General features: G+C 41.9%; 1 protein-coding gene across 1 annotated transcript in view; it reads left to right on the top strand.

Moving 5' to 3' along the window:
- Positions 1-12,829, top strand: part of na (sodium leak channel non-selective protein na) — a 60,309-nt gene that overhangs the window by 17,364 nt on the left and 30,116 nt on the right. Inside the window, exons 9-21 of the mRNA XM_084595476.1 lie at positions 506-610; positions 1,407-1,628; positions 2,624-2,791; positions 3,240-3,299; positions 3,458-3,589; positions 5,528-5,665; positions 5,770-5,844; positions 6,102-6,233; positions 8,137-8,336; positions 9,110-9,214; positions 9,335-9,517; positions 11,723-11,902; positions 12,397-12,517. Of these exons, the coding sequence (XP_084451602.1) occupies positions 506-610; positions 1,407-1,628; positions 2,624-2,791; positions 3,240-3,299; positions 3,458-3,589; positions 5,528-5,665; positions 5,770-5,844; positions 6,102-6,233; positions 8,137-8,336; positions 9,110-9,214; positions 9,335-9,517; positions 11,723-11,902; positions 12,397-12,517 (1,821 nt within the window). The remainder of the gene's footprint in view (positions 1-505; positions 611-1,406; positions 1,629-2,623; positions 2,792-3,239; positions 3,300-3,457; positions 3,590-5,527; positions 5,666-5,769; positions 5,845-6,101; positions 6,234-8,136; positions 8,337-9,109; positions 9,215-9,334; positions 9,518-11,722; positions 11,903-12,396; positions 12,518-12,829) is intronic.

Below are 12,829 nucleotides of genomic sequence, written 5' to 3'. Positions count from 1 at the left end.
CGGGCTCTATTATGTTTGTCTCCGTTGCATTTCATCCATTGTTTAGTGCAAACGAACTAAAGCGATAATGCAAGCTGTCAACAAAAGTTGCACCCGATTGATAAATAATTGATGGCAAAAGAATAACGGTATCTCCTGGCTGAGAGCAAGGCATTTTCTCACATAAGGAATGTCAAGAGGCAAGACCTGTCATTTCAGTCACACAAACAATAATTAATTAAGCATGAAGACATAATTGTTATATTGGGGGGAACAGACTGGCTTCAGGTGTAAATGCACTTCAAACAATATTCTGGGGCTCTCTTTATTTTTTTTCTTCATGTTTTGCCATGCCTCCAGGAAAGAATAGACTGAAAAGTCTAGTTCTTATGCTGTACTATTCTGGAAAATGCAGTGCAGAATTAGGGATCTGTTTGTTATTCATCTGTAGGTGCATTATGTTTCAGCTCAAAAAAAGATGTTACATATTGCTGTTAGTAATGTCCATCTGCTTCGTCCTTTGCAGAATGTGTTCATTGCGGTCATCACTGAAACATTCAACGAGATTCGAGTACAATTCCAGCAAATGTGGGGGGAAAGGGTCCAAATTCAAACTGAATCAACACCCCAGGTAGGAAGCATGCCTTCTCATTTTGAGACCATTTCAAATGTGGCATTAGTGTAGTGTTCAAACAATGAACTAATTTAGAGTTTTTTCAGAACAGCTCTGAATCATATCGTATAGTTCTTAGCACATGACTGTGTATTGCATTCAGTTGTGAAAGGTTTTATAGCTTATCATCAGAGATGTGCGCTTTGGGGCTAGTTAGCTCATGGACACAACACACAGTGGTTTTTTCATGTGTTGCATTCTAAGTAATCCATCTCTTACTTTAAACTTTCTTATTACTCAAGCAGAGGATTAAAATGCGCTAAATTATTACTCAAATTATGGCATATAGATGTAGTCACTGGCGAGTGAAATTCCAGGGAGCTTTTTTATTTTCAATTTTTCTTAGCAAAGCTTCAAAGGGACACTGAGGAGAAAAATGGAGTAGGATTGTATCGATACAATACCAGCTCCTAATCACAAAAACACCACTCCTCTCAAAAAGTGACGCAGCCGCCCTTTCATGACTAGATTTCAGTCATTGCAGTTATGTTTGTCAGGTTTGCCAGGAAACAGCAAAACTTAGAAGAGATGTTTATTCTGTGTTGTAAAAGAGTGTTGTTCAATCTCAGCGAGTTATGACGTGGGGTTTTCCCTGGCGTTTTCACTTGAAGTAAAGCCACAAAGAACGGACTATGTGGGAGGCTATGCTCAGCATTATAGAAGCTGCTGGCTTCGCAAGTGTGTCCGCTCCCTGACCATATTAAAGCGAACTTCATTGATCTTTGTGCGAAAGACTTATCTGTTCTGCGTGCAGGTGCTGAAAGGGGACGACACAGGCTGGAAGCTGGTTACGGTAGACGAGAGCAAAGGCCGTGGTAAAGCTCCGCGATGCCTCCAAGTGGCCATCCACTCGGCTGCTTTTCAGGTCATTGTCATGATGGTGAATGTGGCGAATGCCTTTGTGGCCGCAAGCATCTCCTTCGTGCACGACGAGCGACCAAGGGAGGATTTTTTCAAGACCTACTACTTTGCCGAGGTACTGCACCCACATTCAATGCAAAGGACCTCTAACCATAGTTGTCACCTGTCTCATCTGCAGTACCATTGAAAAGTGACGTGACTTGTGTTTTTCCTGAAGCATTGTATGCTTGCCGTTTAAGTGGAGTCAAGATATCAGATTGGCGTAACTGTCCAAGCTAAGTTCTTGCTCTGTAAGGCAGCTGTTGTGGATTTTTTTATTTGAATGCAGGCATTAGTAGTGGGGCTTGGACTGTTCAGTTGTAAAGTGATGTTAAGCGCAGTTAAAGACGAGGACTGCAGATTAAGACAGACACACGATCGACAGAATAAACCAACTCGCTCAAACGCTGCCATTATTGGGTAAGGATGTGTTCTGTTCTTGCTGAGCCACATGGTGTCTGGCAACTTACCTCAATACTTTGTCTGGTTGAATATCATTTCATCTTAAAAGACGTGAATTTTGAACGCTCATTATCTGGCAAGTTCGCTGTTATGAAATTAAGCATATGCACATATGAGAGGAGTTTCGGAGGTCGTTAATCTCAAGGTGACCTGCAGCACTTTGGAAGAGGCTGTGGCTGCAAATTAATGCAGGCTTAACAAGTGTTGGGAGGCTTGGAGTGCCATCATGAGGGTCAGTCAGTGCCATTGGCTGAAGGCCTTCCTTTACGAGCATCTGCTAATTTTTTTCTTTTAGTTGTATCCGGCTATAGAAACACTTGGTGCCGCATAAATACGTTTGCAGCTATGACAGCTGTTTTTTCGAGTCGTTTTGAAAAACTTGACCTTCATTTCCTCTCTGTTATAGTCGTGCAGTTCAGCTCATCAATTATGCACTTCAGTTGTATTATCTGCTCTCTGCTTGAAAGTCTATAGGTTATCTCCTGACTCACTGCCACTGATGATCATTTTGGAGATCCGTCTTAATCAGTTGTTTATTTAATGCCTTCAACTCTTGCCACAGTTATCCTTTTGCATTACTGTACTGCTGTGTTTGCATCTTTGTTGCAGATTGGTTTCACAATATTCTTTGATTTGGAAGTACTCCTGAAGATTTGGTGCCTTGGTTTCCATGGGTACATCAAGCGTTCCCTGCACAAGCTAGAGTTCATCTTGGCCATTGGGACTACACTGCATCTCATCCCAGAGTTCTTCACCTCCGAGTTGACTTACTTTCAGGTGCGCCGATTTTTAGTACATTTCTTGTCACATTATACCGCACTCAAGTTCAGTCTGACCGTCAGGCAAAGTTATATAGTTGACTGGAACGTAGTGACGGATTGTAGGAGAGCACATGTGACAATTAGGCCTTTGTGCACGAGTTTGTTGTGTTCCTCGAGCTCATGTATTGAACACCACATACTGCGTAATTTAGAATGATGTCATAAACCATTGGGACCTCTTGATTGCCATCCTATCTTCATCTGTAATGCTAACATTGAGGAGGTAAATTTTTCTTATGTAGAACATGCAAATGATTTCTTAAAGAGATTAGCGTCTTTGGCATGAATTTGATATGAGAAGAAGTTGTCTTGTGTCAGAGGTGAGAAGGCTAGAAGTAAAATAGGCCTGTTTGTAACCTGAAGACTTGTAATTTGCCTTTTAAAAATTTTCTTCTCATATGCAGGTTTTGAGGATTGTGAGGCTTATAAAAGCATCACCAGTGCTTGAAGACTTTGTTTACAAGGTATGTACGCATGTGGGAATCATTGGCATGGTGCATGAATCGGTACGTATGAATTTTGCACGTACAAAGACTAAAACAGATATATGTGCTCATTTCGTCTGGTCAGCACCTCGTGTGCCCTTTTTCATCTATATTTGCAACTGTGCTTGCTATTTCAGATTTTCGGCCCGGGCAAGAAATTGGGAAGCCTCATCATATTCACCATGTGTTTACTGCTAATCACATCTAGCATCAGTATGCAATTGTTCTGCTGCCTCTCAGACTTCATGAAATTTGAATCATTTCCAGAGGTAAGCTGCTAGGAAGCACGTTGAAATGCCAGTTGACTTAACTGGTTATAGAGAAATACTAAATTTTAATAACTAAAGTAAAACCTCAGTATGTTCCTGGTTCGTGTAATATTTTGGTTCACACATTATAAATTGAGGGCAATAAAAATGACCTGTAGAATTCCACTATTTTTCTTCCTGTTAATGCATTCCTGAATAACATGATTTTCCAGCTATTGTGGTCAAATTTTCTATGAATCCCGGTCGTATGATATGTTTAGTGACTCACCATACGTATGCAAACAAACGAGTGGGCTGAACTGGGGGTTTGCGGTGCGCTGCAGAGAAGTCGGAATGTCTGTGTCACTTTATTTGGTAATTACATCGGCAATTCAAATGCTAGCACAAAAAAAAACTGCGTTCTTTACCTGCACACTTTGTACATTTGTCCCCCTTAAGTTTATTGAAATCTGAAACCTCATCAGCTTTTAAGTCAGATTTCAAGGGACAGAAGAAAATGGCTGAATTATCCAAAGTTTGAGCAAAAAAGGAAATATATACCCTATGCATATATATTATTTTTCTTTTTCAAAATTTCCAGCTTTTTTTTTTAACCCTCTCATCACTCAGCCCTTGGGTAGCAGCATCCAAATGTGGCCAGTCAACACGAACAATTAATGGAGAGGAAAGCAAATAGAACATCTCTGTACTGTTTTCTGAACACTTAAACTCGACCTTCAAATAATTTGTGCAGATACTATGGCTCTGCCACGGCTCGGTTTGTAAACGTTGGCACGATATTCAATCTTTTCCGAATGTTGCATTGCAAAATTTTTTAATATTCAAATATTCTCGAACATTTATTTCTTGATGAGAACACTACCAAAATACTATACATATTCGATTCATTTTAGAAATTTAGAATATTTGCACGCTTTTACTTGGAACTCATTGCAGCGGTATTTTCCTCAGCAGCATTTTACTCAATGGCTGCTTACCAGGAACTGGAATGACTGAAGCCTAGTGAGCGAAAATAAGAGCAAGCAGTTTGAAATAAATTGAAACTGCGGTTTTTTATTCTTAAGTAATTGTGCAACACTTTTCAAAATCTGTAGCTGCAGTGGTTAAGCATGTTCACAAACTACAGATAATTTGTAATATGGAGCAAAGTCTTGCTAAATACCGGCAATACTGAAATAATAAATTTGCTAAATTGTTCGGCACTTTTGAGCGTGGTATTTTTGAGAAGCTACGCCGTGAAGAGGCGTAGCTACGGTCTCCCCCTATGCCACAAGAAGGAGCTGCCAACACGGGTCGCTCCTTTCATATGGGAGGATGATATCAGAATCAGTCTGCCACAACCATTTGCATTCTCATTACCCCTACGATACGCAGGCATGTCCATACGGCTTGGTTGAAGCGTGACTTTATATGTGGGCTGGTAGCTTACACTCTCACGTCATACTCTTAAAGGATGAGCTTAAGTATCCCCAATAATGTAGCACCTTACACTAATAGGACGTAATAGGGGAATAATGCAGCAGTCAAAAGAGGCTTCCACCATTGCTTTCACAATTCAGCTTGGATTAACCAGAGCTAAACCACAGCAAATTTTTTACAATTTCTGATACTTTTGAAAATTTTCGAGTTTTAATGCACAAAAATAGTCTTAGTGTAGTTGAGCACTACAGCTTTTGGTTTTCATTCAAGCATTCTTATTACATCGAAACAGTTAGCAAAATCGTAATGCTTTTTGCCATTGTGTAAGGAAGACTTAGAAGTCATACTGTTGCTACAAGGTGGGTTAGTTATGTTATTTAAGGATGGGGCTAGGAGTGTGTTGGACAGAACGTGGCACCATTTCTTTTTTTCACCTGGCATGGTGTACCAGTGCAGTATAGTAAATGAAGCTCTGAGAAGGTAATTTACATCAGTCTGTATTTTATTTTTCTCTCTCAGGCATTTATGTCAATGTTCCAAATCCTCACCCAAGAAGGTTGGGTAGAGGTGATGAACGAAACGATGTTACGAACAAGCAAAACGATTGGACCACTTGTGGCCATTTATTTCATCCTTTATCACCTCTTTGTGTCCTTGGTAAGATAGATAACATTTCATTCCATATGTAAATCCTGCTTTTTTTGAAAAAGATGGTTCTTTTGATATGTAGCAGCTGTGCTCATTTACTGTTGTTTTTCTAGATTGTGCTCAGTCTTTTTGTAGCAGTCATTCTTGACAACTTGGAGTTAGACGAAGACATTAAGAAGCTGAAACAAGTAAGTATCAAATGACCATCACTTATGGCATTATGTGAGTGATGTTTGTTGTTGTGTTTGCCTTAGTAGTCGGTATCCAGTTCTAGGTACTTGCCTAAAGCTTTAAAATGAAAATGCCTTTTGCTAGCAGCATTTATAATGTTTCTGTATTGAAGGAAATTTTTTATACTCACATCAGGTAATATTATCTCGTAGTACTATCTCAGTACATTTGGTTTCGTGATTTACCTAATCAAGCAAACGCCAACTCATTGCAGCTTAAAGCGAGAGAACAAAGTGCGGGCATCACTGACGGCTTACCAATACGGCTCCGCTTCTTTGAAAAGTTTGCCGACAGCCCACAAATGACACGACTCCATAGAGCACCCTCGGAGTTTGGCGTGCCCAAGGTAAGTGTGGTCCATCTTCCGTGTCGTCTGGCAACCAACCTATCATGCCGCTTATGCCTACACTCATAAAAAAGGTCATTCAGTAGCTGCAGATTTCATGTAGGGTGAAACAGCCTACAAAGACTGCCTATAAAAGTCACTTAATTGTTATGGCCTGATACTACTACTCTAAAGAGTCAGGTTTGAATAATGAATAGGCACAAATAGAAATAATAAGTAGGCCCGTGTGCTGTGTGATGTCAGTGCACATTAAAGAACCCCAAGTGGTCTAAATTTCCGGAACCCTCCACTATGATGTCTCTCATAGCCTGAGTCACTTTGGGATGTTAAACCCCATAAAAACCGAAAACTAAAAACCAATTTGCTGTTTGATGAGAAAATGATAGTTTTTCTAAGATTGCAGCTTGCCAGGAGAAAAAGAAGTTAAAGAATGCAATTCAGTTTTCAGAATGCACCCATTTATATATATGAAATAAACAACAGGAGCATGCTCAGCATACCAGTATGGTTGTGCTGAGCATGATGGAAAAAAGTGCTTCTTCACTCATGAATGGGCATCTGTGCATGTGGTGACACTGATGGTCATGTGTCCATCACCAACGATTGGTTAAAGACAAATTTTTTTGGCTCTAGAGTGCAAGTCACAAAAAAAACTTTGCAGGTAGCTTTTTTGCTAGACTAATAATAATAGGTTCACAGGAAGGAAAAGGTGCAGTATCTGTCACACTTGTTTCTGTAGACACCCGAACTGCACCATAAGGGAAAGGAAAAAGGTGGGAGAGAAAGTGGAAAGAGAGAAAGAGGAGCTCTAGTGGAGGACTACGGAGTAATTTTGACCACCTGAGGATCTTTAACGTGTGCTGACATCACACAGTACATGGACGCCTATTTGTTTCACCTCCATCGAAACGCAGCGGCCGGCAGTCGGGATGGAACCCAAGTACTCCAGCATAGTAGTTGGGCGTCTTATTTTTTTTTGCTAGACTAAGAATTCAAAAACCATTGAAAACCCCTCAACAAGAAGGTGGCACCTGTTCGGCTGTCACCATTGCAGCAGAAGAAACACTGAGCTGCTGTGCTATCAAAACTCATGCCACAAGATCATTTACATCTATGACAGGAAGGTTTCAAAAGGTGGCTGATTCCAAGCATAGATGTGTTGTAACATAGTCATGCTTTGTAAAAGACCCCCGCCGTGGTAATGCAGTGGTTAGGGCACTTGAATTCTGTGCCCAAGGAAGTAGAATCGAATCCTGGGCCGCGGCGGGCGCTTTTCGATGGAGGCTAAAAGCAAAGTGGCCCTATGCTGTGCGATGTCAATGTATGTTAAAGAAGCCCAGGTGGTCGAAATTTCTGGAGCCCTCTACTATGGTGTCTCTCATGGCCTGATTAGCTGTGGGTAAACCCCATAAACAGGCTAAACATATCTTTATAAAAGTCCTGTCCGGACATGGGTGCACAGAGAGACAGAAGGTGGCAGGTTTTTGTAAGGCCCAGTTATAGCTTACTTTTTTTCCTTTGTTGCTGCAGTGAATTGAAGCATTTGTGCCTGTTATCAATGGCTCCCTTCATTCTGTGTAAAGTTCATGAGAGCTTTGCGTGAGGCCGAAAAGAGCACATCCAGGGCTGCAGGAGCCAGCTTAGTGCACACTGTTTTTGGGGCTGTAATGCGGCCTTAGACCACTACATCTGTTTATATTAATCGTTTCTTTTGACTTGCAATCTAATGTAGCATGCAGAGCTTGCCAGGCAGTCTGGTGCAATCAGTATGGTAAATGAGCCAGCTCGCTAAGCATAAGCAAGGAAGCTGGTAGTAGTGTATTAGCCGTTTCTTTCCACCTTTCCACTTAGTTTCTTTACAGCTGAATGCCTGCGATGTGGCACATGCCTATCAAACATGCAGGTTCGGGAGAGCTTTATGCGTCAGTTTGCGGAGGAGCTGCCCGAGGAGTGCTCGGAGCTGAAGAAGGCAGCAGCCGCTGATCTACCTGAGAACCTCGTCACGTATCGCAAGAAGCCACCCATCCACCTGCTGTCCTCACCAAGCAAGGGTCGCAATGCTGCCAGTCTGCTCAAGAAAGTCAGCGTCACTAGCATAGTTCTGTGAGTTCACTCTTCCCCTTCTTATGTATAGTGTCCCAATCTAGTGCCTGCATCTACCCGGGTGCAAGGGAAACTTTCTATAGCCCAAGATCTCACTGTGAAGCACAAAGCTAGCATCTTGTGTGTTTCAGTAAATTACGGAGGGCACTTAAGATTACCTATATGTGCTGTGAATGAAAAAGCATTTATCTCATCTTGAGATCTCTGGCAGGGTAGCGTATAATCCCCCACTGGTTCTCTAGCCGTACAAGTATGCTTCATTGCGTGGCCTAGTCGGTAGAGTGTCTGGCTCACAAGCCAAGGGCTGTGGGTTTGAATTCCGAACCCAAATCTTTTTATTTTAACAAAATTAGTCACTTCATAAAGTAAATCATTAAGTGATTCAATCCCTGGTGAAGCTGTGTTAATTAGGAGCAAAAACTTTGATGCAAATAAAATGTGTATTTTTGAACAAGTGATCTTTGGAGCTTAGTATGTTAAGACATTGGCAACATTTATTATTCCAGGAGTGGTGCCATTGGCTAACAAAATGCCATTTACTTCATTGAAAGCATTGCAAAAAATTGGTAGAATCATTTTTAATTAATATTCTTAAATAGTTGTTACTGAAATTGGGAGGAAATGTCTTTACTTTGCTCAGAAGTGCTTTCTAGCTGTCATACACATCATGCTTATGTTTCATTAGCTTAATGAGTACTGAGGAAAATGTAGCACAAAGGCAGTCTGCAGTCAGACATAAGCACGAAAGTAAAAGGAAATATGTCTCTGAACAGTGACTCCAACAATCAACGACTATTGGATGGAGAATCTGGACCTGTCCCAGCGACTGTCAAAGGTCAGAAGCAGACCCAGAAGCAACCCATGAGATTGGATCGTAGGTAAGCAGATGACGATAAGCCATGGATGGCTTTTATGCTAGTATTACACTAAGCAAAAAAGAATAATTGCTTTGCCAATTGGGTCTTAAGGTGCTTTTGACATGTGCTGCTGTGTGTCAGGTTTTCCCGATCTAGGAGCATGCGGAGGTCCGTTCGTGGCTCGGTGAAGATGAAGCAGACCTACGACCACCTCAAGGAAAATGGAGACATGGGTTCTGTCAATGCTGCCACATCTGGCAGAAGCCTGCATGATTTCGACATCAAAATGCTGCAGCAGAAGCGCCAACAAGCCGAGATGAAAAGGTCGGTGGCATGTTCTGTTCTCATGTCATGCGGCATCTGGATGGTTCTAGTAGGGCCGCACTGTTCACGCAATTTTTTTTGTGTATGTGCATAAGGATAAAGAAATTGAATATTGTTTTTTGCCAGTTTATTTTCATCTACTTGTTTTGAGGGTATACGTACATACCAGTGGGCTGCCGAGGGCCTCCAATAACGTGTTGAGGTGCTGAAGAATCTCTGTAGCTACCACCTTTAGTGAAGCCTCTCACATTTATGACTTAATGACGATGCCAGGGCATTGATGAATGGGGGAAATGAATTGGTGCTGTATTTCAGTGCTCTTTTGTGTACATCCCCAAGGCAAGTTTTATTCAGGTTCACATTCAGCTGTGTATAACTCAACCTCTGCTGCCATAACTCCTTAAATCTAAACGCCCAAGGACCTCATTTGCCTTAACTGGTGCCAACACATTCTTGACTGAGAACCACTAGTGTGCAGGATATCATGATGATGTGTAAACATGGGCTGTAGATGCTTGCCATCAAGCTGAGGTACTTGGCAAGAAAGCATGTTTGTATTTGAAAACTGACAACATACCTAGTAAGCCTTTCACCATTCAGCATCATTGTGAAAAACAACTGTCCTGGCCTTTCTATCCTGAGTTGCGTGCTTGGTGCTTTGCCTCCAAGTTATGCTTCACAGTGTAGGCATGTAAAATTAGATGTTCTTTGTTGTCTTCAAATTAAAAAAAAAAAAAAAAAGAAACATGCTTTGAACGACTATATGTTTTGGGGAGAAAGAAATGAAATGTGAGATCATATAGGTGTATATAGGAAAGGTGCTCGCTAGCAATCTTTACTGAACAAAGTGGAAAAGAGCTTAGAATGAAATGGTAGTAAGCTATATAGCTACGTGAATGCTACTATGGTCGTTTTCTTTTTATTGTCTTTGTTTGTTTTTTGCTGCAGGAACTGCGTGCAAATTTGAGTTCGTAAGAGACTAGAACAGCAAGAACTTAACATTCAGGTTCAATGTCCCATAAGTGGCTTGTTCTTGGAAAATCTGGTGAAAGAATAGTTACTGCTGTTTCTGTCTAGCTGCCACTTTTGCCAAGAGAAGAAAATGGAGCACATGGACTATGTGGAAAGGCAGACAGTGTCATTGTCAGGTATTGAGCAAAAAACAAAACTTGGAAGCTGTTACAAAGCCTGTGTAGCACACATCCTGTGTAGCCTGTGTGTACTGTGTGGTGCCGCTCTTTGATTGAGGCAAAAAGAAAGGTGCCCATGTGCTGTGCAATGTCAGTGCACGTTAAAGAACTCCAGATGGTCAAAATTTTCGAAGCCCTCTACTATGGCATCTATCATAGCCTGCGCTGCTTTGGGACGCTAAACCGCAAAAACCAAACTAGTTTGAGAAATCCTGACCACTGCACCTCAGCTATTGTGAAACAAAAGCAATGTCTTCTTGATTTCTTCATTTTGCGATGGCGTTTTTTATGTCACTTAATAGAGAGCACGTAAAAAATCTGAAGAGAGGTGGACAGCATGCAAGCGCCAGTTTGCATTGCTGCACGCAGAGAAAATCATGAAACTGAACTTGGGACTTGATGTCACAGCATTGCTTAGCTTTCTTCCCCTTCTTTCCTTACTCTCCTGCATTTTTCTACACTAATGCCGCAGGTGCCAATGCCACAGAAGTGGCAAACATGCCTTTAATTGCTCTGGCGCTAAAACTGTACCTAATTATGAGGCCACCAGCACCTACTGGGCCCATATTCCGAGTTCGCATCGTTATTGAAAGTGTCGCCATTTCCCCGACTTTGAGTCATCTGACTGGTGGAAGTGCAGGAACCGGAAGCGATAGTGGCATCCGGTTCTGGTGCATCCACCAATTAGATGACTCGAAGTCGGGGAGATAGCGACACTTTCGATAATGATGCAAACTTGGAATATGGGCCCTGTATGCCATGCAACGCGTGCATGTTCCCTTTGTTAGGTAGTGAACAAAGATGTGCTTAGGGCACTCCAAAAGCTTCAGGCTTGTTTGAAATATCTTCAGAAAATTTGAGTGCGTTTTCCAAATCGCTCAGGTTAGTGCCGGTTCGGACCTTTTATTCTTCTATTTTGTGCACAACGCTCATATTCTTGTCTTGTTACTTGAGAATGTGTGAGCCCGTGATTGAACTGCGTCAGTCAATAGCAAATGGCGACGCCTCCATGCAGGAACCAGCGGGAAGAGGACCTCCGCGAAAACCACCCCTACTTTGACACGCCCCTATTCGTCGTAGGCAGGGAGAGCAAGTTTCGTAAGATCTGCCAGACCATTGTGTACGCCCGCTACGACCCCCGCTTCAGGGACCCTGTCACTGGACAGGAGCGCAAGATCAAGTACAAGGCCGTGCAGTGAGTGTGCTCCCTATGTACTTATGATGGTCATGCAGGCCACACAAATAATATGCCCATTATTGAGTGAGCCATTTCAGTTAGCGACATATCATGCTTCCTTCAAGAAAAAGCCACGCCAGTTAGTCTTTATCATGTGCTTTGGCCAGCACTGATTTGCATTGTAGCAACAGAATAGGGTCGAAAAAAATGATGGTGACATAGCTTGCCTGTATATCCGCTTGTAAATGCAGTATACCTGGGTTAGTGATATGAGCTCTGTCATTGCCTGAAAAGCTTGGAAAGCAGCCCAAAAGCATATTTCTCTGACCTTTTTCCATCCAATAGTGTGATATTACCAGCTTTACCATGAATTTTTGCGTATCACACACTTGTGAAAGGCATATATTTGGCTTTAATATGGACAAGTCAAGCATGTCTTGTGCAAGAAGTCTCATGATTTTGACTTTTCAAGATAAAAGGCAGGCAAACGGGAACTTCACTGCTCTTTGCAGCAATCTGCTTGGACTGGTCACATACCTTGACTGGATGATGATTTTTGTGACCACGCTGTCCTGCGTGTCCATGATGATGGAGACACCCACACAGCGCATCATGAACACACCGATGCTTCAGGTGAAGGCATGGAGTCGTGTGGTGGCTGTGTCTGTTTCCAGAAGGTCACTGGACTGTGTTGCGTAATTGCTGTGATTTCAACATAAAAGAATGAACTGAAATTTGTCCGGGTTTCCAAATTGGCATTTCATAATTTAGCACTTGGAAGTTGCGAAATGTAATTTGCACAGACGCCTCCAAACAGCAATAAAATTATGCCCTAATGACCTTGGTATTTGCTAAACTTCATTTAGAAAAAAACAATTCATCATTTTTGCACAAAATTGATATTCAGTACTTCACTAAGTCCACCCTCACTGCACCTCGTATGTG

The sequence above is a fragment of the Amblyomma maculatum genome, chromosome 2 (assembly GCF_055883805.1).
Source record: "Amblyomma maculatum isolate TAMU_Amacu chromosome 2, ASM5588380v1, whole genome shotgun sequence".
NCBI classification, from domain to species: domain Eukaryota; kingdom Metazoa; phylum Arthropoda; class Arachnida; order Ixodida; family Ixodidae; genus Amblyomma; species Amblyomma maculatum.
The sequence above is the reverse complement of the archived record's forward strand: the minus strand, read 5'-3'. Positions and strand labels throughout refer to the sequence as shown.